Source organism: Gekko japonicus, unplaced genomic scaffold, assembly GCF_001447785.1.
Source record: "Gekko japonicus isolate JY-2015 unplaced genomic scaffold, Gekko_japonicus_V1.1 scaffold140, whole genome shotgun sequence".
Taxonomy (NCBI): domain Eukaryota; kingdom Metazoa; phylum Chordata; class Lepidosauria; order Squamata; family Gekkonidae; genus Gekko; species Gekko japonicus.
In genome coordinates this window covers 254,355-276,911 of record NW_015169781.1, presented here as the reverse complement: position 1 = coordinate 276,911, position 22,557 = coordinate 254,355, and the positions used below count along the sequence as shown (strand labels likewise).

At 46.3% G+C, this 22,557-nt stretch overlaps 1 protein-coding gene across 2 annotated transcripts in view; it reads left to right on the top strand.

Moving 5' to 3' along the window:
- The window catches only part of LOC107115172 (NADPH-dependent diflavin oxidoreductase 1-like), a 31,419-nt gene that overhangs the window by 2,387 nt on the left and 6,475 nt on the right, over positions 1-22,557 (top strand). The window contains exons 2-13 of one of the 2 annotated variants that reach the window (XM_015416803.1): positions 2,232-2,366; positions 3,397-3,474; positions 3,841-3,938; positions 4,104-4,202; positions 7,889-7,990; positions 8,695-8,889; positions 10,753-10,874; positions 11,195-11,415; positions 11,561-11,668; positions 14,773-14,887; positions 15,728-15,874; positions 17,516-17,634. In XM_015416803.1, the coding sequence (XP_015272289.1) occupies positions 2,232-2,366; positions 3,397-3,474; positions 3,841-3,938; positions 4,104-4,202; positions 7,889-7,990; positions 8,695-8,889; positions 10,753-10,874; positions 11,195-11,415; positions 11,561-11,668; positions 14,773-14,887; positions 15,728-15,874; positions 17,516-17,634 (1,539 nt within the window). The remainder of the gene's footprint in view (positions 1-2,231; positions 2,367-3,396; positions 3,475-3,840; positions 3,939-4,103; positions 4,203-7,888; positions 7,991-8,694; positions 8,890-10,752; positions 10,875-11,194; positions 11,416-11,560; positions 11,669-14,772; positions 14,888-15,727; positions 15,875-17,515; positions 17,635-22,557) is intronic. The other variant, XM_015416804.1, reaches the window with a different exon arrangement.

Here is a 22,557-nt window from a genome sequence, read left to right as displayed (position 1 = left end):
CATCTCGATTCATGAAGTCACTGTGGCCTATGGCAAGCCTCTCTTGCTGTCTTGGTCCCACATCTGCAACATGAAGTATACCTACCTTGTTGGATGGTTGTAAGGGTTACTGGGATACTGTATGTGAAGTGCTTTGAATACTTGAACTATGCTCTTATTATAATTTTTCCTCCTAGAGTGCAGAGCAGTGTGCTTGCTTCTTCCCTCCTCTGTGCTAATTGATTGTATGTTTTGGTTTGTTTAAGTTTTTAGAGCGTGGTAAAAGTGCTGGCTAGTGGCTTTGGTGTAAACAGAATGTCTGTTACTTATTACCTCAGATAGTTGTGCAAGATGGAAAAGAATGCAGCCTCCTCAGTGCCCTTCTTTCGAGATCTTGAAAGTCAGCACATTCCAAGGGAGAAGGGCAGATTCTGTAGCAGAGAGGCCATAAACAGCAACTAAGTGGTTATGTCTAGGATGTTCCAGTTGAAGAACCTGCATATCTGGATTTGTGCTAGGCAATAAAGAATAATGACTTCTCCCTCCAAGGAAAGTTGACTGATGGGGCTGTTTTTGACAATGCTTCTAGAAGGAAGGGGAAAGAGCAATAACTCAGTGGCAGAGCACCTGTCCTAAATTCAATCCTTGGAATCTCCAGTGGATGTATCTCAAGTAGCAGGTGTTGGGGAAGACATTTATGTTTTTTTACTTCATTCATGCCCTTGTTTCCGCCACATGGGAGGATCCCAAGGGGCTCACAACATTCTGCCCTCCTCCATTTTATTGGGACTGTAACCCTGTGAGGTAGATTAGTCTGAGAGACACAGTGTCTGGCCCAAGGTCACCCAGTGAGCTTCCATGGCACATTGGAGATTTGAACCTGGGTGTCCCAGGCACTCCATCCACTGTGCTACTCTGGCTTCTCCTCTCTGTCTGGGACCCTGAAAATTCACTGCCAGTCAGAGTGACGATACTCAGCTTATGCCAGTGGCATAAGGTATCTTCATATGGGAACATATGTTCACACTGAAGACTTGCAAAAATATTTTATATTCTATAGATGACAGGATCATTTTCCTTCTTAGGAGCCAGTCTTAGATCTGTAGGTGCAAGTCTTCAGGAGAGATGGAGGGAAGATGCCAAGGTTTTTGGGTGCAATATTCATTGTTTAGATGCCTAGAATTTTTCTCAAATCCTGTTTGCATCAAGTGATCTGTTTGAACACTGCTTCTGAAGGCTGCTATAGTAGTTTAGATGTGTTTAACCAAGTGATTGAACAACTTTATGAAGGACAGATCTGTCAACTTCTGTCATGATAGCAGAACAGAGCCTCCATGTGCAGAGGTAGTATGTCACAGGAGAGAAGTCGCAGCAGAGGGCTGTTGCCTCGTTCTTTTTTGCTTGTGGGTTTCTTAGAAGCATTTCTTTCAGAAACAGAATGCCAGACTAGATAAGCCTGTGGTCCAGTGTTCCCTCTAAGCTGAGTTAGTGTGAGCTAGCTCTGTTTTTTAGCCTCCAGCTCACACATTTTTGCCTTAGCTCAGGACGGATGGCTCCAGAGCAAGCTAATGTATGCAGTAGCCAAATCACTCATTCACAACTTTAATGCCAGTAGAATTTTTGCTCATAAGACTCCACAGCTTAGAGGGAGCATTGGTGTGGTCTGATCTTATGGGGCAGGCCTTGTGGTACTCCATTTGGGACCAGAGGTTGCCAATTCCTGCTAAATTACAGTTCTGTAAGAAACAAAGACCTGCATTGCCAGCTCTGCGGTTTGTTTTTAAAAAGGTGCTGTACCAAAGCAGTACAACGAGTCTAAACTCTCCCAGAAGGCATGGCCCAATCTGCGCAGATCAGAAAGAGAAGCCACTTGAAAGCTGCAAATGGGAATGTTTGCGCTCCCAAAATCTCTCTCTGCTATTATCGCTACAAGGAAGGCAGGCTCTGCTTGGGAGCAGCTGGCACCTTCCTTGTTGCTTTCCTGCGAGCAAGTGGCTGTGCTCACAGCCTCTGATCCTGGCCTCTGTGGGGTGTAGAATTCAAAGCCAAGGGATCCTGTTTTGCAGCAAGTTATATTCTAGGTGCAGCTGGTTTACATTCTATTTTCCTTCATTTGCAATCGATACCTATGAACTCCCCCATCCTCTTTAAAAATTGGGGAAATATTTGGCTTTTAATAAAATACCAGCAGAGGTGAAGGGTTTTCCTCATCTGCTGTGTGTCATCCCCCCTCCCCCAATTGCTTTCTTTAGATGGCAGCACGGAAGATCCTTGTCCTTTTTGGGAGCCAGACTGGAACTGCCGAAGATACCGCTGAGAGGATTGGCCGGGAAGCCAAGCGGCGTCATTTCCAGTGCAAAGTTGAGGCCTTGGACAGCTACAGTATGGTGAGTGCCGCACTGAAGGTTGTGAAGTTTTCTGTTTGACTCTCACCTCTACTGTAGACTCATTCAGTGGCTTTTACACCTTCAGCCTGCCTATCTGCAATATGGGGGTAATAGTACATCTTGTAAAGATCCACATTAGCTGCCCTGCTTCCTGAAAAATGAGGGTGTCTGGGATAGACTTCTTGGAAAGCAACTGATTATTTTTTTTTGTTTCTGTATTTTTCACATGTGTGTGTGCGAGTGTGAGTATGTGTGTACCTGGAAGTCACGGCAACCTCTGTTGACTGACTCCTACTGGAGGCCTGGAGGATATTCAGAGAGGTGGCTGAATAAAGCCTGCCCCTGCCTCCCTGTATTCCAAGGAGGTCTCCTATCCAGGTACTTGCCAGATGAGATGGGGCTTGCCTGGGCTATCCAGGTCAGGGAGGAAGCAACTGATTTTTCTTTTCACACATTACTGAATTTAATCTGCTTTGCTTTTCAGGGTCATCCCCACAACACTTAAGGGCACCCCTCCCCATTGCTTAGAACTAGACATTATATTGCATCCTCCAATTTAGTTTGCCCATTTCTAAAATATTTTCTTTATCCAATACTTAAGAATTATGCAGATTATTGAAGAATCTTGTGTATGGAATTATAGGGGAGTTTTTACATTAGCATGTTGTAATGTTTTGCCATCTTTGAAGGCTGCTGCAAGCAAATCCCTTCAAAACAGTGATTATGTCCTTGTGGTATAGTGGAGATACACACTGTAGCAGCTTTATTGCTGTTCTGTAGTTACTCTGAAAGAGTCAGTGATGAAGTAACTGCTGCACTTTTGGCCAGGGTACCAGGCCTTTCAGCAGAACTAGTTATTCTTTTTCATGCTGATGGAAATATACATATTACTGAAAAATCAGCTATTTTTTAAAATGCAGCCACTGAGACTAGCCTTTGAATGCTCTGTTACATATGCAAGTACTTTAATTTGTTTTAATGACTGTATTAATGACCTGCTTTGCCTATGTGTGTTTTTTTTTTAATGAAGGCAAACCTGATCCATGAGACACTGGTTGTGTTTGTCTGTGCGACCACAGGTCAAGGAGACCCTCCTGATAATATGAAGGTATCCCGTTTAGTGCCATGATGTGGATTACTGGGCAATCTGACCTGGGAGAGGAATAGCCAATTGAGTTGGGTCCTAGAACAAGCTGATCCACTGAGTTTGCCTGGAGCTTGAGTGCTTCGCAGCACTCTATCTTATCTCTAAGTTTGAAGCTTCTTTACTCAAAATTTGACCATTAATTGTATCATGCAGGGAAAGAATCTCATCTCCTAATCATAGCTGGCAGGGCTGAGAAAGAATCCTGCCTGGTAGACAGCTAGCAGTGTGACTTCGCTTCCTAAACAGAGATAGGGTGTGATGCTACAAATGATTCAGGCCCCAGTGGATTGATTTTGTTTGTATCTTTCCCATTCCCTTAATGTTCAGAATTTCTGGAGGTTCCTTTTCCGAAAAAGCTTACCTGCCACTTCCCTGTGCCAGATGGATTATGCGGTCCTGGGCCTTGGAGATTCCTCATATCCCAAGTGAGTTCAGTTTCTTTATCTGTGAGAGAAGTACAAGCAGAATGGTTGGGGAAGGTTTCAAGCTGCTGTGGTTGTCGCCAGGAGCAAATGCAGGTCTTTGGGAATGATGGGCAGAAGCTGATTCCCACAGACTCCTCTAACTGCACTGCTGTCCTCTCTGCCCAGGTTCAATTTTATTGCCAAAAAACTGCACAAGAGGCTTCTCCAGCTCGGGGGCAACCCTATCATGCCCGTGGCATTAGGAGACGACCAGCACGACTTGGGGTAAGAATTGGCAGCTGCAGTTTGCTTCTCCTGCGAACCCTGGGCTTGGTATTAGCTGGGCTTCTATGAGGGCCTGGTCATGAGGGATTTTTTCCTCTGTTCCCTCTTTGTGAACTCACATGCATAAGTGCATAAGAGAAGCCATGATGGATCAGGCCAGTGGTCCATCCAGTCCAACACTGTGTCACACAGTGGCCAAAAACCAGGTGCCGTCAGGAGGTCCATCAGCAGGGCCAAAACTCCAGAAGACCTCCCACTATTGCCCCCCAAGCACTAAGAATACAGAGCATCACTGTCCCAGACATAGTGTTCCATCTGTACTCAGTAGCTAGTAGCCACAGATGGACCTCTGCTCCACATATTTATCCAATCTCATCTTAAAGCTGTCTATGCTTGTAGTCGTCACCACTTCCCAGGGCAGTAAATTCCATGTGTTAATTACTCTTTGACTGAAGAAGTACTTCCTTTTATCTGTTCTAAGCCTACTGCTTATTAATTTCATTGATTGCACATGAGTCCTTGTATTGTGAAAAAGAGAGAAAAGTTCTTCTTTCTCTACCTGAAAAATTCTTCTTTCTCTAGCAGAGGTCCATCAGTGGCTATTAGCCACAAGGTATAGATAGGGGCTCTGAGGCAAGTGATGCTCTGTCTTCTTGGTGCTTGGGGGGGGTCAACAGTGGGAGGGCTTCTAATGCCCTGGCCTCACTGGTGGACTTCCTGATGGCACTGGTATTTCTGGCCACTGTGTGACACAGAGTGTTGGACTGGATGGGCCTTTGGCCTGATCCAACATTGGCGTCTCTTATGTTCTTATGTACCTTCTCTATCCCATGAATAATTTTGTAAACCTCTGTCATGTCACCCCTCAATCATTATTTCTCCAATCTGAAGAGCCCTAACCTCTTTGACCTTTCTTCATAGGGAAGGTATTCCATCCCCTTAATCATTTTAGTTGCCCTTTTCTGCACCTTTTCCAATGCTATATCTTTTTTGAGGTGCAGGGACCAGAACTGTACACAATATTCCAAATGAGCACGCACCATAGAGGGGCATTATGATACTGGCTGATTTGTTTTCAATCCCCTTCCTAATAACCCCCCAGCATAGCATTTGCCTTTTTTATTGCAGTTGCACACTGAGTCACCATCTTCAGTGAGTTATCTACCACGACTCCAAGGTCTCTTTCCTGGTCAGTTACCACCAGTTCGGACCCTATTAACATATATTTATGTTTGGGGTTTTTTGCTCCCATGTGCATTACTTTCCACTTGCCCTGGCTGAACCTCATTTGCCATGTTGATGCCCGCTTGCCCAGCCTCAACAGATCTCTCTGGAGCTCCTCACAGTGCTCTCTGGTTCAGAGTGGATTACAAACATCAACAATTTAACAATTAAAACTAAACAAGCACATCAGAATCAATTAACCAGATGGCATTAAGCACTATTCCACTGCTGCACTTTCCAGGGACAAAGGCAGTATATAAATAAAAGTCCCTGGTCTCATCCATATGCCAGACAATATAGTTCCATGTATCAAAACCTTTCTGGATGTCTAGGTAAGCAACATCTACTGGGTCACCCTGGTCAACATGTTTGTTCACCTCCTCAAAAAATTGTAAAAGTTTAGTGAGACGATCTTCCCTTACAGAATCCATATTGCTCCTTCTTCCTCAGTAACTTTTGTTCATCAGTGTGCCTACTAATTCTATATTTAATAATGTATTCCACCAATTTACACACTATGAGCATTAGACTGACAGGCCTGTAATTTCCCGGATCTCCTCTGGAACCTTTTTTAAAAGATGGGGTTACATTAGCTACCTTCCAGTCCTCAAGAATGGAGGAAGATTTTAATGATTGCGTATTTTTGTCAGGAGATCCACAAGTTCACATTTGAGTTCTTTCAGAACTCTTGGATGTATGCCATCTGGGCCTGGTGATTTGTCAGTTTTTAATTTGTCCATCAGCTGTAGGACCTCCTCTCTTGCCACCTCAATCCAATTCCTGAAATTGGTGGTTCTGGAGTGGGCAAGCACCTCTCATCTTCCACAATGAAGACAGAGGCTAATCCACCCCCCTCTAGAACACTAACAGCCGTGCCTTCACCTCTTAGAGATGAGCCATCCCGAACCAGAGACATTTAATCTCCTGTCAGCTTTCCCCCAGGATTTAGTTTAAAAACTGCTCTACCACAATTTTGAGTTTAAGCACCAGCAGCCTGGTTCCTTCTTGGGACAAGTGGAGAGGCCATCTCTTTTGTACAAGTCCTGCTTGTTCTAAAAAGCATCCCAGTGCCTAAGAAAACTCTTCCTCCATACACCGTCGTCTCATCCACACACTGAGGCTCCTAATTTGTGTCTGTCTAGTTGGCCCTGCATGTGAAACAGGCAGGACTTCTGAGAAGGCTACTTTGGAGGTCCTGGCCTTGAGCCTCCTGCCTTGCAGCCTAAATTTTTCCTCTAGAGCCACACAACTACTTTTCCCCACATCGTTGGTACCAACATGTACCATGACTGCTGGCTCCTCCCCAGCACTGTCCATCAGTCCTATCTAGTCCACGTGTAATGTCCGCTACCTTCACACCAGGTAGGCAAGTCACCATGCGGTCAGTACATTGGTTTGCAACCCATCTATCTACATGCCTATGGATCAAACCACCAGGAGCCCCCCTCCTTCCCTGCCCAGGGACGGTTCCTTGGTGCGAAAGGATGCCTGTTCCCCAACTGTAGAAGAGGTACCTTCTGAGGGAACATTCCTTGTTTCTTCAGCACAATGCCCTGTTTCCCCTTGACCCTCATGCTCCCTGACAGTGGCAGGACTGCCATTCTCAGAATGTGACACATCTAACAAGTCCCCAAGAGCCTTATCTGTGTGCCTAACTGACTGTCTCTGCTTCTCCAGGTCAGCCACCTTGGCCTCGAGAGTGCAAACTCATTCCCTGAGGACAAGGAGCTCCTTGCACCGAGCACACACCCACGGCTTCTGTCCAGCTGGCAGATAGTCATACACGTTGCACTATGTGCAATAGACTGGATAGCCTCCAACCCCCTGCTGACATTCTACCTTCATAATTGCTTCTTTTTAAATCCCTTTTTAAAATAAATTTCCTGTTTTTTGTAGATCTGTTTGTGGAAAGTATGCTTATCCTTTTAAAGATATGGGAAGACTAGTGCCCTGGCTTCCTCACTTTACTGCTGAATTCACACGTGTGCTAAACTCGCCAGTTTATTCCCTTGTTCCAGACACTTTGTCACTGGAGCTGGGACACTTCTGCACTGGAGAGGGGCCTGCTACCTCATCTGTTTTGCTTCTGTCCCGATCAGAAACAAACCATCTTAGACATTTAGTCAGATTTTTCCTGCTGTACAGTTTTCCTTTTTAATGTAAGATGAGTCCCCATTTGGGAGGAAAGAACAAAAATGATGTTCTCCTAGCTTCATTTGGGGAAGGTAGGTGCCGTGGGTACTAAGGAGATAAAGGCAGTCTGCATGGGCTCAGATGTATGTTTCGTCTTTGTATCTTGCAAGCATGGAAAGACACAATCCTAGTGGCTGTGGGAGATCCTTGTCTTCTGGGGTTCATACAGTCTGCTATTTGAAATTGCATCTAGGATCAAACACTGAGTATGCTTAGGTAGCTCCTTCCCTCATCCAAAATGACTCCCATCTCTGGTTTGTTTTCTACAGCCCAGATGCAGTAATTGATCCCTGGCTTTTGGACTTGTGGCGGAAAATCTTAGCTTTGTATCCTCTTCCTGCCGGCCTTAATGTCATTGGTCCAGATGTCATGTAAGTACAGAGGAAAACCAGTGTTGTAAGAATTTTGCCTTTAGTTGTCTCCAGTTTTACTTTTAAAGAAGCAAGGGGGCTGTGGCTCAGTGGCAGAACCCCTGCGTTGAATGCAGAAGGGACCAGTTTCAATCTCTGGCATCTCCAGTTAAAAGAACTGGGTAGCAGGTGATGTGAAAAATTTCTGCCAGAAACCCAGGAGAGTCACTGTCGGTCAGAGTAGACAATACTGACTAAGACCAACAGTCTGATTCAGTATAAGGCAGTTCTGTGTGTTCAGGATTCTAGCCCTTCTGGTTGTAAACCAGATGATAGGTTGTAAGCCTGGTGATATGTGACATCTTGGGAGTCAGAAGAAAGAATACGTTAGGTATTCCCAAAGTCAGGGGGCAGCCACAACATTTGCATAACTCATTATTATTTTCCATGGCTAGCAGAATACATGGTGCAAATATATTATCCAGGCACAGGGCTTCTTTTACTGGTGCGAGTTTTGATTAAAAAAATAGTACAGATGATGTCCTCTAACGGATTATAATCTGAATCTGCATGCTTTTGTAGGTTCCTGTTGTTACCTTGTGGGTCTGCATTTTGTAGAATTGTAGGAAAAGGAACTGGTTCTTTGTGGCTGATTCGAACGGAGACAGAGTACAAAATAAAAAGGGCTATACTTAATTCCCTCCATGTTGCTCTCTTTCCTCCAGTTTGCCACCCAAATTCACCTTTCAGTTTTTGGAAGAGGATTCTGGTCCCATGCAACAGGAGGAAGTCACTCGAGAAGCCCCTTCGGAGTTGCATCCTTTCTCTGCCCGGATGGTGTCCAATCAGAGAGTGACGGCAGAATCTCATTTCCAGGACGTCCGCCTCATTGAGTTCGATATCACAGGCTCTGGAATGGAGTGAGCTTCCATTTGCTTGTGCCATTTGGGGCTTCTAGAGGGTCCCTTCTCTAGGGCTTCTGTTTGGGAAGCAGTGGGGAACAGGCATAGAATTAGTGCAGGGAGCAACTCTGGCTGGAGGTCTCTTCCTCCCAGTTACAGCTGCTATTCCTGAGGCTGAGGGAGAACCACTAGACACTCTACTGCTGTGCCTGAACCTAGCCCTCCACTATGTCCCAGGACACCTTTATATTCTGTTTTAGTTATATCTGTATTTTTCGATTGCTGTAAGCCTTTTTAAAGGTCAGTTTTGGCCAGAAAGCAGAACGAAAATGCAATCAATGTAATCTCATGCCCAGGGCAATGGGCATTCTACACAGAGTGATAGCATTGTGTCAAGGCAGTTTATGGGTAGACCACGGAAACGTCTTCGGACAGCGCTGGCTCTTCGGCTTTGAAACGGAGATGAGCACCGCAACCCTAGAGTCGGATTCGACTGGCTTTCGAGCAAGGGAACCTTTACCTTTACCTTTTTTAAGGGACTTCTGCATCTTCATGTGAGGATACCCCTTTGTTTGGTTGTTTAGGGAGGAGCCCTGCCTTCCTGGATCAGAGCATCAGGTCTGGTGTGCTGGTCTCCCTGCAGTGGAGAGCTGAGCTGCTCCTGGGAACTTATAAGCAGGCCATGAAGGTGGCAGCCTTCTTCTGTTTCCAGCTCCTAACAGTTGGAGGTACACTGCCTTGAATCATGGAGGCTCTATTTGGTTTGTCAGAATCACAGACCCAGTCTGTATAAGGTGGGTCAAAATGGAATGTCGATTGGAGGGTACCTGATACAGCAAGCCCAGTGAAGCTCTGCATGTCTGGATCTAGCTAATGCCTTAATGGGAGGCATCCTGAACATCCTAAGGAAGCCATCTTGAGTTTCACAATGGCATAAAGATGCTGGTTTTGTTATACTGTTTTGTGTTATTACTAATAATAATTTAAAAAGAAGACTAAAAGAAGAGCCCTGCAGGATCAGAACCAAGATCTGCCTAGTCTAGAATCCTGTTCCCTGCAGCAGCCAACCAGATGCCCCCAGACTGCTCATAGCAGGGCTACAGAGGCCCAGGCTTCGTTCTGTCACTGCCCACAGCAGCTGGCATTCAGAGGTATGCTGCTTTTGAACACGGAGGTTCCATTAGCCACAATGGCTCGCAGCTGTTGATAGGCTATCCTCCACGAACTTGTCTAGTCCCCTTTTAAAGCCATCTCAGCTAGCAGCAGTGAGTTCCACAAGTGAATTATGCGTTGTGTGAAGAAGTCTTTTGTGTGTGTCCTGAATCCATTGTCCATCACAGTCAGTAGCTTGCCCTATACCTGCAGGGAGGAGGAGGGGTGGACAGAACTTCCTGGCCTTCAGCAGCTCAGCTATAGTAGCCCTTAGCTACAGTGACTTGCCAGCACTCCCATATTGACAGGACGTGCTGGGAAGGAGATGGGGTAGGCCCAGCTCTAATAACATTCACAAGAACAAGCTGTCCAAGAGGAGAGGTACTTTGTTCTCTCTTGCAGAATCCTTCTTTCCTGTCTGCAACTTCTCTCTTGTTGAGAACAGGCGCTGAAGAGCCTTCAGAACCCTTCCTCTTCTATCATCCTCTTCTATTGTCACTTTTATCTTACCCTTCATCCCAGGGAGTCCGTGGTTCTCTCCTCCTCTGTTTTATTCTCACAAGAGCCCTGGGAGGTCACCTAGACCAAGAAACAGTGGCTGGTGTAATCTCACCCTGTGGGTTTGGTGGAAGTGTGGGGATATTCACCTGTTCTAATGCCCTCCCTGTCAGTGGGAGTGTGGCCCCCTTGTGGGAAAAGCCACACTCAGGTGCTGCTTCTTCCCCACAGGTATGCTGCTGGTGATGTGGTGATGATCCAGCCACGCAATGCTCCTGAGGATGTGCAGCTCTTCTGCAATCTTCTGCACCTGGATCCTGACAAGCACTTTGTGATAAGACCTACAGAGTCAAGTATGGACAGCTTCCTGATGCTCTTCCCAACCACATGACCATGGAAAGCCATTTGCAGTCCTCTCTGGGCCTCTTTCAGTGTGGGGTGACTACTGCTCTCCTGTACCCGACTGCCTGAGATCTGCGTAGCCTGTTCTTTTTCACTGGCTGAAGTGAAGCCTGAGGGCTCTCCTGGAAATATTTCCAACTGGCCCAAGTTGGCTTCATGAAGGATTCTGGAACAGAACCTTTTTCTGGCTGTCTTCTGCAGGTGGCCACCTAGGGGACTGCTGGTACCTTGCCAGAGATGCTGATGTGTTTTCCTTCTTGTGCCGTTTCAGACACTCCCCTTCCTGCCCTCCTGCCCCAGCCGTGCAGCGTGCGTCACCTGGTGAGCCGCTACCTGGATATATCCTGCATCCCTCGACGCTCTTTCTTCGAGCTCCTCTCCTATTTCTCACCCGATGAACTGGAGAAAGAGAAGCTGCAGGAGTTCAGCTCTGCGCAAGGCCAGGAGGAACTCTACGCTTACTGCAACCGGCCGCGCAGGACCACTCTTGAGGTAGGGTGGCCCCACAGCTCTCTCTGGGTCCTTCAGCCTTTGCTCTGCATCTTGGGGCGTTTGCTGCATTTGTGTGATTCTGCTTTGGGTGGGGCTTTTGCACTAACAAACCCAATGTTGTTTTCCTCTCCTTTCCCCACTCCAGGTGCTCTATGACTTTCCTCACACAACTGGTGCCATCCCATGCGATTATCTTTTTGACCTCATCCCACGGATCAGGCCTCGTGCCTTCTCAATTGCTTCCTCGATGCTGGTAAGGAAGGGACAGTGTTTGATCTGTTTTGTTGACAAGAGGCATATCACACAACTCACTGAGTTTTAAAGCAGCTTACAAACCATTAAAAATTACAATAAAACTATTACCCTGAAAACAGTAAAACAATGAAATGCTGTTTAAAAACCAGGGCTACAGCAGCAGCAATGAGGCCACCTAGCAGAACTTTCATTGTATTAAACATCCTCTGCTTTCAGCGTTTAATCCCTGGGGAAGCAGAAATTTACTCACTTGTCCCCAAAGTCGACTAGAGGTGGAGACAGATGGAAGAGTATTCTGCGCACTGGGATAGTCGTGGAGAAAGCCCTGCTCCCAGTAGATGCCAGTCTTGCAAACCACTGGGGAGGGATGCCATCCTAAACCAGTCTTGCAAAGCTCTGGGGACCTTGATGCCATCCTAAAGTAAGACTTTGCCAGGCATCTCAATCTGATGCTCCAGGGCCAAATTATGCACTTGGTGTCTGTATCTTTCACCCTGTATCATCTAGTCAGACAACTTTTGCCTCAGCCTTGTTTTTTTGGGGGGGGGAATTCTGTTGCTGAACTGTTTTGGACTGCTGAGCTTGAAATCCTGGTCATACCCATTTAAGAGTTGTTTTTCTCTGTTGGATTGGGGCATAGGAAACAAGCTGTATGAACAGGGGCAGAAAACATCTTGCTGAAGAAGAAATACAAGATGTACACCGTTCTGTTCATCTAGTTTGTCTCCTAACAACCTGATTTAGAATCACAGAGTTGGAAGGGGTCCTACAGGCCATCTAGTCCAACCCCCTGCTCAGTGCAGGATCGGCCTAGAGCATCCCTGACAAATGTTTGTCCAGCTGCTGCTTAAAGACTGCCAGTGAGGGGGAGCTCACTACCTCCCTAGACAGCTGATTCTACTGTTGAACAACTCTTACTGTAAGAAAGTTATTCCTAATATTCAGCCGGTACCTTCCTGCCCTTTTTAAACCCATTCTTGCACGTCCTATCCTCTGCTGCCAACTGTAACAGCTCCCTTGTTAGGTAACACAGGCCCAACAGCCTTGCAAGACTCTAGCATGCTGAATAATGAGCTCAAGTCTTGCAAGGATATAGTGGGTCTGAGCTATCTGACAACTCAAGTTTTGCACAGCTGATCTTAGCTACTTTGCGAAGGAGATGAGTTAAAGATTCTTCTCCCTCTAGTTGTACAATTGAAAATATGCAATATTTGTGTTTTATTTACTAAGAGCTATGCGTTTCTTGCAGCTCAGCATCTATTGTTTAAGTAATTGCCATATATAAACTGGCACAATTATATGCATTTTATATGAGCTACACCTAAAATACAATTGAGGGGAGAAATAAGAGACTGCATTTTAACTTCAGGGGCACAGTTATTTTGTTATTTCACCAGAAGATGGCACTCAAGAGGCAAGTTTTCAGCAGCCACATGTGGTAATGTCCCAAGGTAATGTCCAAAAAAAATCAGAACACAGCCCCCATAATACTCTTTATTAGGACCAGCGAAATGACACATACTGCTGTGCGAGCCTTCAAGTTCACTAAAACCCTTCATCAGACTGGATGTTAAAAATAATGCTTAAAGAGGCAGGATGGCAAATGGCTTCCAGGGGTTTTAGTGAACTGAAAAGCACACGCACAGTGGCAAGCGTCATTTGGTTGGTCTTAATAAAGGGTATGGAGATTGTGCTCTGAGTGTGAGGTGGGGGGGACTCTGGCTTCTCAATATTGCCTTAGGATGTGTTTCCATGTCTCTCTTGCAAACACGGCTACTTCAACATCACCCGTTTACTTCTTGTAGCAGCAGTCTGCATCTGTAGAGCGGGGGGGGGGATGATGTGCAGCCCCTACTCAAGATACCAAATTGCAAAGTCACATTTGGATGAGAGGGTCACGAGCAAGAGAGAGGAGAACTTCTCCTGTGTACAATGGGAAGCCCAGCTGGGTCAGATCAAAGGTTCATCTAGTCCAGTGTCCTTTTTCCAACAGTGGCCAACCAGACACTTCTAGGTAGCCCACAGCTATAGCCTGAAGGCAACGACCTTCTGTGGCTCCCCCACCCCCTGAGACGGGTGCTCAGAGAGACACTGCCTGTGAACATAGACTCTGGAGGGGTACCCGAGTTAGTCTGCTGCATTCAGAAATGTCTTGGGTCTAATATTGTGGCATAAACATTCACACATCAGAACCCACTTTAGCAGATGCATCAGGACTCTTTGATGTAGTGGTTTGGTATAGCAGTTAGGAGTGTGGACTCTAATCTGGGCGAACGGAGTTAGATTCCCCACTCCTTCACACACAGCTGGTGGTATGAGCTTGGGTCAGTTACAAGTTCTTTCAGAGATGTTCTCTCAAGAGCAGTTCTCAAAAGAGCTCTCTCAGCCCTACCTACCTCACAGAGTGTCTGTTGCGAGGAGGGGAAGGGAAAGGAGATTGTAAGGCGCTCTGAGACTTCCTTGGGTAGTGAAGGGCGGGGTATAAATACAATCTCTTCTCTCCTTCTTCTTCTTCTTTGTTTTATCTATTCCACTGAAATATTATGGATAATAGCATTGATAGACCTCTCCTTCCTCCTGAATTTGTCTGGTTTCCTTTCAGTGGCATCTGAATTAGTGATCATTGCTGTGTTTTGTAGCCGTGAGTTCCATAAGTTAATCGTGCATTGGGTTGAGAGTGAGATGTACTTTCTTTTCTCTGTCCCAGATCTCCAGCCCATCACCATTATTGGATGCCCCTGTTTTTTATGAGAGGTGAAACAACAGCCCTTATCAATTTTCTCCTTCTCATTCATAAATGTATAAAATTCTATCATATCTGCCCTTGGTTTAAATTTTTTAAACGAAAAAAATTGCCCCGAATGCTTTTCCTGTAGGGAAGGTACCCCAATCTCTTGTTCACCCCGGGTGCCCTTTTTGGCACCTTCACTTGCACCTATATGGTGCAAGTCCTTCCTATCCAGTGCTTTTGTGGACTGGATCCTTTTTTCTTTACTCAAGAGCACTTCCCTTAGCCCAGCCAGCTGGTTCAGGAGGTACCTCCGTTTGAGACGTTCCACCCCGGCTCCCGTTTCTACTGCTTTCCCCTATCTCTGCCCCTAGGCTTTCCCCAACAGAATCCAGATCCTTCTGGCTGTGGTGCAGTACAAGACACGCCTTAGTAAACCTCGCCGTGGCCTCTGTTCATCGTGGCTTGCCTCCCTTGACCCACAGAATGGTAAGTTGAGCGGCACTGAACAGGAAGGGTGAGGTGAGTGGGTCATACACAGCAGAGGGGTCTTTGCGCTCGCAGCTTAGGGGCTGCTCCTGCTATCTTTACTGTTGCTATTAATATACCCTCCTCAATGGCTGTAAGGACACAAGACGAGCCCTGCTGGCTCAGACCAAAGCTCTAGTTGTTTGAGAATACATCTCCCACAGCAGCCAGCCAGATACCTCTGCTGGGGACCGGACACAAGACCTTCTGTGTGTAAATCAGGTGCTCTCCCACAGAGCCACGGCCCTTTCTAAAAGGAGTTTGTCTTTCTCTTAAAGAGCTAGAAGCTTTTGTCCAAACACCTGTCCTGGCAGTGGAGCACTCAAAGGATTATGAGAGACAGCGTGCTTTTGTCTCGTCTCCTTATGCAAAGATCAGTAGCTAGTTGTGTAAAAAACAAAATTACTCATAAGAACATAAGAGTCATGCTGGATCAGACCAAAGGTCCATCAGGTCTGGCATTCTGTTCACATAGTGGCCAGCCAGCTGCCTCTAGGGAGCCCACCAACAGGAGGACTGCAGCAGCAGCTTCCTGCCTGTGCTCCCCAGCAGCTGATTTAAAGAGGCGTACTACCTCTCCTGCTGGAGGAAGTAGATATCCATCATGACCAGCAGCCATTGATATCCCAGCACTCCGTGAACTTGTCCACTCACCTTTTAAAGCCTTCCAAGTTGGTGGCCATGAGTGCTACAAATCAACTATATGCTGCGTGAAGAAATACTTCCTTTGGTCTGTCCCGAATCTCCCACCTGCTATTTGGCATGCCTGCTGTTGAAGTGAGCTCCTGTTTTCCTTCCCAGGGGCTGTGAGGGTGCCCCTTTGGGTGAAGCAAGGAAGCATGAAGTTCCCAGCCAATCCAGACTCACCTGCCATCATGATTGGGCCCGGCACAGGAGTGGCGCCTTTCCGAGCAGCGATACAGGAGCGGGTGGCCCAAGGCAAAAAAGGTGGATGCTCTTAACTGGGGAAAGAAGTTCTTAAAGTCCTGGTGGGGAAGCAGCTGTTGGGTGGGCGCTTCACTGGAGTTAACTGGATGACATTGGAGTACCTTGTGTCATCTTTTCCCCTTCCCCCTTAATTGTCACTAGGAGGCACTGTTGATTCTGCTTTGAAGAACACTCTTTGAAGCAGTGGCAGCAGAAGGGGCCTCCTCCTATGGTGATGGTGGGAGACCGATATTGTCCCGTGGTCTTTATCACCATCTGCTTGTAGGTCCAGTCAGATGCTGGGGATTTATTCACATCTTGGACAGCACAGCCCAACAGTTCAGTATTGTTGTTAGGGCTTTTGAAAATCGTTGGTTAATTTTCATCTCATCCTTAACTGACTGAAATATATTTCCCTATTTATCCAAGTCTCAATATTGATGGCTAGAGTCAGTGTCATGTCAGGGTTCAGATATCAACACCGCTTTGAAACCTAGTGGGTGGCCTCCAGTTGGGCTCTCTCAGCCTAACCTACTTCACAGGATTGTTGTGAGGATAAAACATGGGAACCACCATGAGCTCTGGGCTTATTAAAGGAAGGGCAGAGATTTTTCTAAAAAATCTAGTAAGCAAGAAAATATGTGAGATGCTGAAGAAAATGAAAATCACATGTGGTTGTCGTGAACAAGAGCCGCCATTTTGTGCTAGAATGAAATGGCTACTTCTGTATTCCCCGGGGGCTGCTTGATGTACACACCTAAACTGTAACACATGAAATGCAGTGCACATGAGCTGCAGTGGGGGTATTGGACAGGGAGCCATGCTCAGCAGATTGGCTATTAAGGTTGCTGTAAAAAGTCCCAAGGGCCGATGGCCTGGGGTGCCCTCCCACCCCATCAGGGCCACCCTGGCCTCAAGTGAGGGGCAGCCCTCACCCCATCTTGGGCAGGGAAGGAGATGCGTGGCCCTGCCAAGCCCCCATGCAACAAAGGAGGCACCCAACCTCTTGTTCTCCCTCCCATCCTCCGGGCAGTGGGGATTTTTCCCTCCCAATCCACCCCTGTATGCTACTCTTCATTGAATGTACACTCAGGAGGCACAATCCCAAGTTTGCTGTGCCTAATCTTTCAGTGGCCGCAGGCTGCACAGTAACCTCCCCAAACCAAGCAGAGCCTCACAGGAGTGAGCCAGCTATGGGAGGGGCTGTGGCTCAGTGGTAAGAGTGTCTGCTTGGCATGCAGGAGGTCCCAGGTTCAATCCCCTCATCTCTACTTAAAAGGATCAGGCAAGTGGTGATGCAAAAGGCCCCTGCCTGAGAACCTGCAGAGCCACTGCCCGTCAGAATAGATAATACTGACCTTGACAGACCCATAGTCTGATTCAGTATAAGGCAGCTTCCTGCATTCATATAGTTCATGTAAATGACACCCTTAGATTCACACCTCCAACTGCTAACAAGCCAAGGCTTTCATTCATCAGCTTGCCCACAAAACCCTTGTGTAATTGTCTTGTTGTCGTATTTATTGCTGAGATTTCCATCCTGCCGTTCAATTTAAATTTCCAGATTATAAAAACCAAATTGCAAAGCATTTATATCATCTTACAGAACAGTTATTGCAACATGACCCATTTCTGATGCCCCCGTGCTCTGTTGCTTCATAGGGAATTGCCTGTTCTTTGGCTGCCGACAGAGGAGCAAAGATTTCTACTGCCAGGCAGAGTGGGAGGAGCTTGTAAAAACGGGTCTCCTGACACTCTTCACGGCCTTTTCCCGGGATCAGGTGAGTTCAGAGCATGAGATTTTGCTGGGGGCAGATGTAAATCCAGGCATGGCGTGTGTGCTCCCAACCCTTCAGTTGTTTTAAGCTCTTTAGTTGTTTTAAGCTTGTGCCAGAATCGTAGCAGGCTGACTTGCAGAGCGGAGTTTATCAAGCCAGGGGCAAAAGGAAAAAAAATCCCAATATTGATAGCTGGACTGGTCACTGCAAAAGCTGCGTGCTGCCTGCCTCTGGCGGGAGCTGATGTTGCATGCTCCTCTTCTGTGCTCACCTGAAGAAGGTACTGAGCCCCAGGCACACACTGGCAGTCTTGGGTAGCTCACTAGGCCTCAGATCTTCAAGTTTCTGCTTTGAGAAGTCTTAAATTTGGGCCATGAGAGGTTGGGAGCACAGGTCCCAGGCACAAGCCCTTTAGCAATGGGCAGCCATAACTGGTGCCATGGAGAGAGGTGAGATACAGCTAAAATGGTGTTGATGCTCTTGCCATGTGCATTCTGTTTTCGTCAGTCACAGGATGCTCAGGGGGCACCAAAGTGTTGACTCAAAAAACCTGCTCAGCCCCTCAGGAGATTTCACAAGGGTGCCCGTGTTTGTTCAACCTGTCTTTGCAGCCATGAGAACTGAAAGCTCATGTCTTGTTTTTTGAAATGAAGCTTTGATTTTTGGGATGCTCACCTTCTCTGCCTAAGGCCAGGTTTTGTGCTCACATGGAACTGCAGAATAGACACTGGTGGAATTCCCATGCAGGGACACATTACGGTTGTCAAAGTGGTTTCATTGTGGTTGTCAAAGTGATTTCTAGGGCACATACAGTGGGTCAGGGTGGAGGGGAAAGCAGAGGTAGCCCATCACAGAAGGCCACAGGACAGTCTCTGAGCTGCTCAAGTCCTGACCAGACTTATCTGCATGGTATTCCGAGACCACCACCTGTCCCACCTGGGCCTATAAGTGTGAAGAGATTTCCTTGGAATGTACAGCTTGTCTCCTTGCAATTCTCTCCTTTGGCTAAATCATGGGGGGGGGGGTGCAAGCAGCCTGGATTTATTAAAAAATCTCTTGTGTCATAAGAACATAAGAAGATCAGACCAGTGGACCATCTAGTCCTGCACCCTATCTCACACAGTGGCCAACCGGTTCTTCTGGAGGGCCAACAACAGGGCATAGAGGCTGAGACCTTCCCTTGATGTTGCCTCCTGCCTCTGGGATTCAAAGCTTTAGTGCTTCTGAATGTGGAGGTTCCCCTCAGTCACCATGGCTAGTAGCCACTGGTAGACTCATCCTCCATGAATCTATCTAATCCCCCTTTAAAGCTGTTTATTCCAGTGGCCATCGCAACATCCTCTGGCAGTGAATTCCACATTTCAATCACTCTCTGCCACCAGTTCAAGACCCACTGTGTGTTCAAGCCCCAACTGACACCCATGTTTCGATAACTGGGAGCAACAACAGATCTCACCCTTTCCATACAGGCACTGTTTGACCTTCATAAAATGGAGAGGTGTTTTTTTTTTCCCCCTGGCTGGAGCAACTGGACTCCTTGTATTTACCTGATAAAGTTGTGTCCTCCTCCTGACCTTGCGAGTGCATGTGCTTTGGCTGAAATTAGTGCTGCTTCCTGTTCAGTGTCCTCCAGTTTCTTTCAGTTCTTTGAGAGTGATTTTCAGTGTGCATGCTGTGATTCTTTGAAAGTACAGGAATGCTAGCCCGATTTTGTCAGATCTCAGAAGCTACAACGATAATACAGTCCATAGTAAACAATGACCAAGGAAAACCAATAAATAACAACTGTGCACAGTTGTTATTTATTAGATCTCAGAAGCTAAGCAGGATCAGCCCTGGCTAGTATTTGGATGGGAGACCTCCAAGGAATACCAGGGGTGCAACGTGGAGGCGGGCAATGGCAAACCACCTCTGCACGACTCTCGCCCTGAAAACCCCACAGGGTTGACATGAGTCAGCTGTGACCTGACAGGAGGGGAAATCTGTGATTCAGTGAAAGCACAAGAATGAGTGCAGAAGGTTCTTTTGGCGACAGGTTCCAGCTTCTGAAGAGCTTTCCTTGTATTTTTGTTCCTGTATGTGTGTTTTAATATCGTTCTTCATTTTGAGAACTTATTTGTTGGTAAGCAGGTTTATAAATTCCAAAACAAAATAACAAATTCTAATCTTTGTGGGAATACTCAGATATTCTTGGAAATGCATACTTAACAGTAAAATCTCTGAAGCCTTCAGAGGAATTGTAGAAGAAGGTTGGGGCTTCAGAGCCCCATGTATCTCTTACTATTTGCTGTGTCAAGGGAATTTAGAATATATCTCGCAAAATGGTGGGGAAATTGTACCATTTCAAAAAGTAGGAAGGAGGGAGGCATGGTAGAACACTCCTCTTTTTCCTGTTTGGTGTAGTAGTTAGGAGTGGGGAGTCTAATCTGGGAGAATGGGGCTTGATTCCCCACTCCTCCCCATGCACCTGCTGGTGTGACCATGGGTCAGTCACAAGTTCTCTCAGAGCTGTTATCTCAAGAGCAGTTCTCAAAGAGCTCTCTCAGCCCCACCTACCTCACAGGGTGTCTGTTGTGGGGAGGGGGAGGGAAAGGTGATTGTAATCCACTCTGAGACTCCTTCGGGTAGTGAAGGGCGGGTATAAATCCAATCTCTGCTCTCCTTCTTCTTCTGTGCAAAGAGAAGAGAGGGTCCTTCACTGATTCTTCAGTTAAACAAAGCTGATTGATTGGATTGATCAGATATTTTGAACCTACTAATAAAGTGATCCCTGACCTGGATAGCTTAGACTATCCCGATCTAGTCAGATCTTGAAAGCTAAGCAAGGTCAGCCCTGGCTAGTATTTGGATGGGGGACCACCAAGGAAGTCCACAGTTGCTAAACAGGACTGCTCCACAGAGGCAGGGAATGGCAAACTATGTCTGAATGCTGCTTGACATTAAAACCCTACAGAGGTGTTGAACTTATTTGTTATGAGAGCCAGATCTTACATGAATGTTACTTTGTCGGCCTTGCCATGTATGCCATAAAATGTAATGGCAGGTACAGGAGATATAAACTTTATAAATGACACAGGCAAACCCAATTAACGGTATTATTTTTTACTCAAAATACAAACATGCTTAAAGCATTTACATTCTTACAGTATTTCCTTAAAGTATCTCCCTGATGCCCCCCTTCCACTTCCACCACCCATTACTCATTAGTACTGGAAAAGTATATACTGCAGGGACATAATGCACAGCCTCAGCCATCTGGCAATAAAAGTAATGACCAGTTGCTCACAGGCCACATAGAAGCCCTGGATGGGCTGCTTCTGGCCCGCGGGCCGTATGTTTGACACCCTTGCACCAGACCACTGTAAGTTGGCTGTAACTTTATAGCAAAAAAAGGTGATCCCTATTAAGCAGATGTTTAATTTATTGTGCTTTTAATGCAGGTCTTTATAAAAACTGAAGATGGCAGGAATAATTTTATAGAAGAAACACCCTTTCTATCTTGCCCAGGAAGGAATGCCTCTTCCCTAAACACTGCCTAAGTCTCTGTACGTTAACTAATAACAGCGCATACTTTTTTCTTCTTTTGGACTATTTTATTCCCTCCGAAAACCTCTTAATTCTTTAGTTGTTCAAACTTTTTAAAAATGTTATTTAATTATAGCCTGCCTTTCTCACTGAGACAAAACGTTCAATCTAGAGATGCTGCCCAGTGTTGTTGACTTATAGCTTGCAAAATCTCACTGTGCCGCATTCATTAAATTCAGAAACAGTATGAGGAAAAGCTGACCCTTACCCCGGAGTCCTTCTGCCTATCACTTTAAAAGTGATCGTTTTCCTATCAGTTTTCCACCTCCTGAGTTGTATGCATAGAAGGCCAAGGCTTGTTTTTCTGGCAGCAAACTTCACTTGCCTATCCAGAAGGATTATCAGAGCGGAACTGCAATTCAGTGTGGATGCACACTTACCTGAAAGTAAGCCCCATTGAGTGCACTGGGACTTACTTCCCAGTAAGCAAGCATACATGGGCATGCACTGAACAAAGGTTGGTGGGACAACAGGAGGAAAGCCGTCTGAACACTTGTGCTCAGCACCATTTATTAGCACTTAATCCAAAGACAGCCTGGATTGTATAAACTTTAATTCAAGAAGAGTTTGCCCATCTCTTGTTCAGCCCCCAGCATCTCCTGTTAAAAAATCTCAGCTATCAGGTCTAAGACCTTTCGCTGCCCAAGATCACAGTGAGCAGTCCGAGTAGACAGGACTGAGCTGGATGGACCTATGACCAACTTGGTCTAAGGCAGCTTAGTATGTCAGAGCACTTAACAATTAAGGACCAGATGTTTTTAAAAGCCCACATCGTCAGCACATCACAGCGCAAACCTTTCAAAATAAAACTCTACAAACACAAGCCCCAGAAGCCTAAGTAATAGCAGATCTAACCAATGAAGTCCAAATTTAATCAATTAATCAAAAAAAAATCACATGGTTAATCGACCACCATTTCCAATGCATAAAGTGTTGGCAGAAATATCAGGTGTGACAGCCTAACTTCTGGGCTCCCTTTCTCCTTACTGTGCTAGATTGGTGATCTCCCAAGGATCTTAAAGTGTGGAGAAGGGTACAGACTTGCTCCTTCTCCACCACCTTTCTAAAACAACAGAGAGTCCCAGGAGAGGGCTGTGCCATGTGATTCCTAAGGTGTAGCTCAGCTCTGGAAAGTGGCCACACATTCCTCAGAGGGAGAGAATAAGAAACGGGGCAATTAGAGGCCCAGCCTGGCGTTTACACCCAACTTCCGGCAGCAGCCGGTTGTTGAGGAATGCATAGCTCATAGCACGTGCAGGCACCTTCCTCATTTACCCAAGGTCGTCATCATTGGCAGCAGTCTCCCTGCATGCATCTGATTAATTGCTCTCCTCCCTTTGC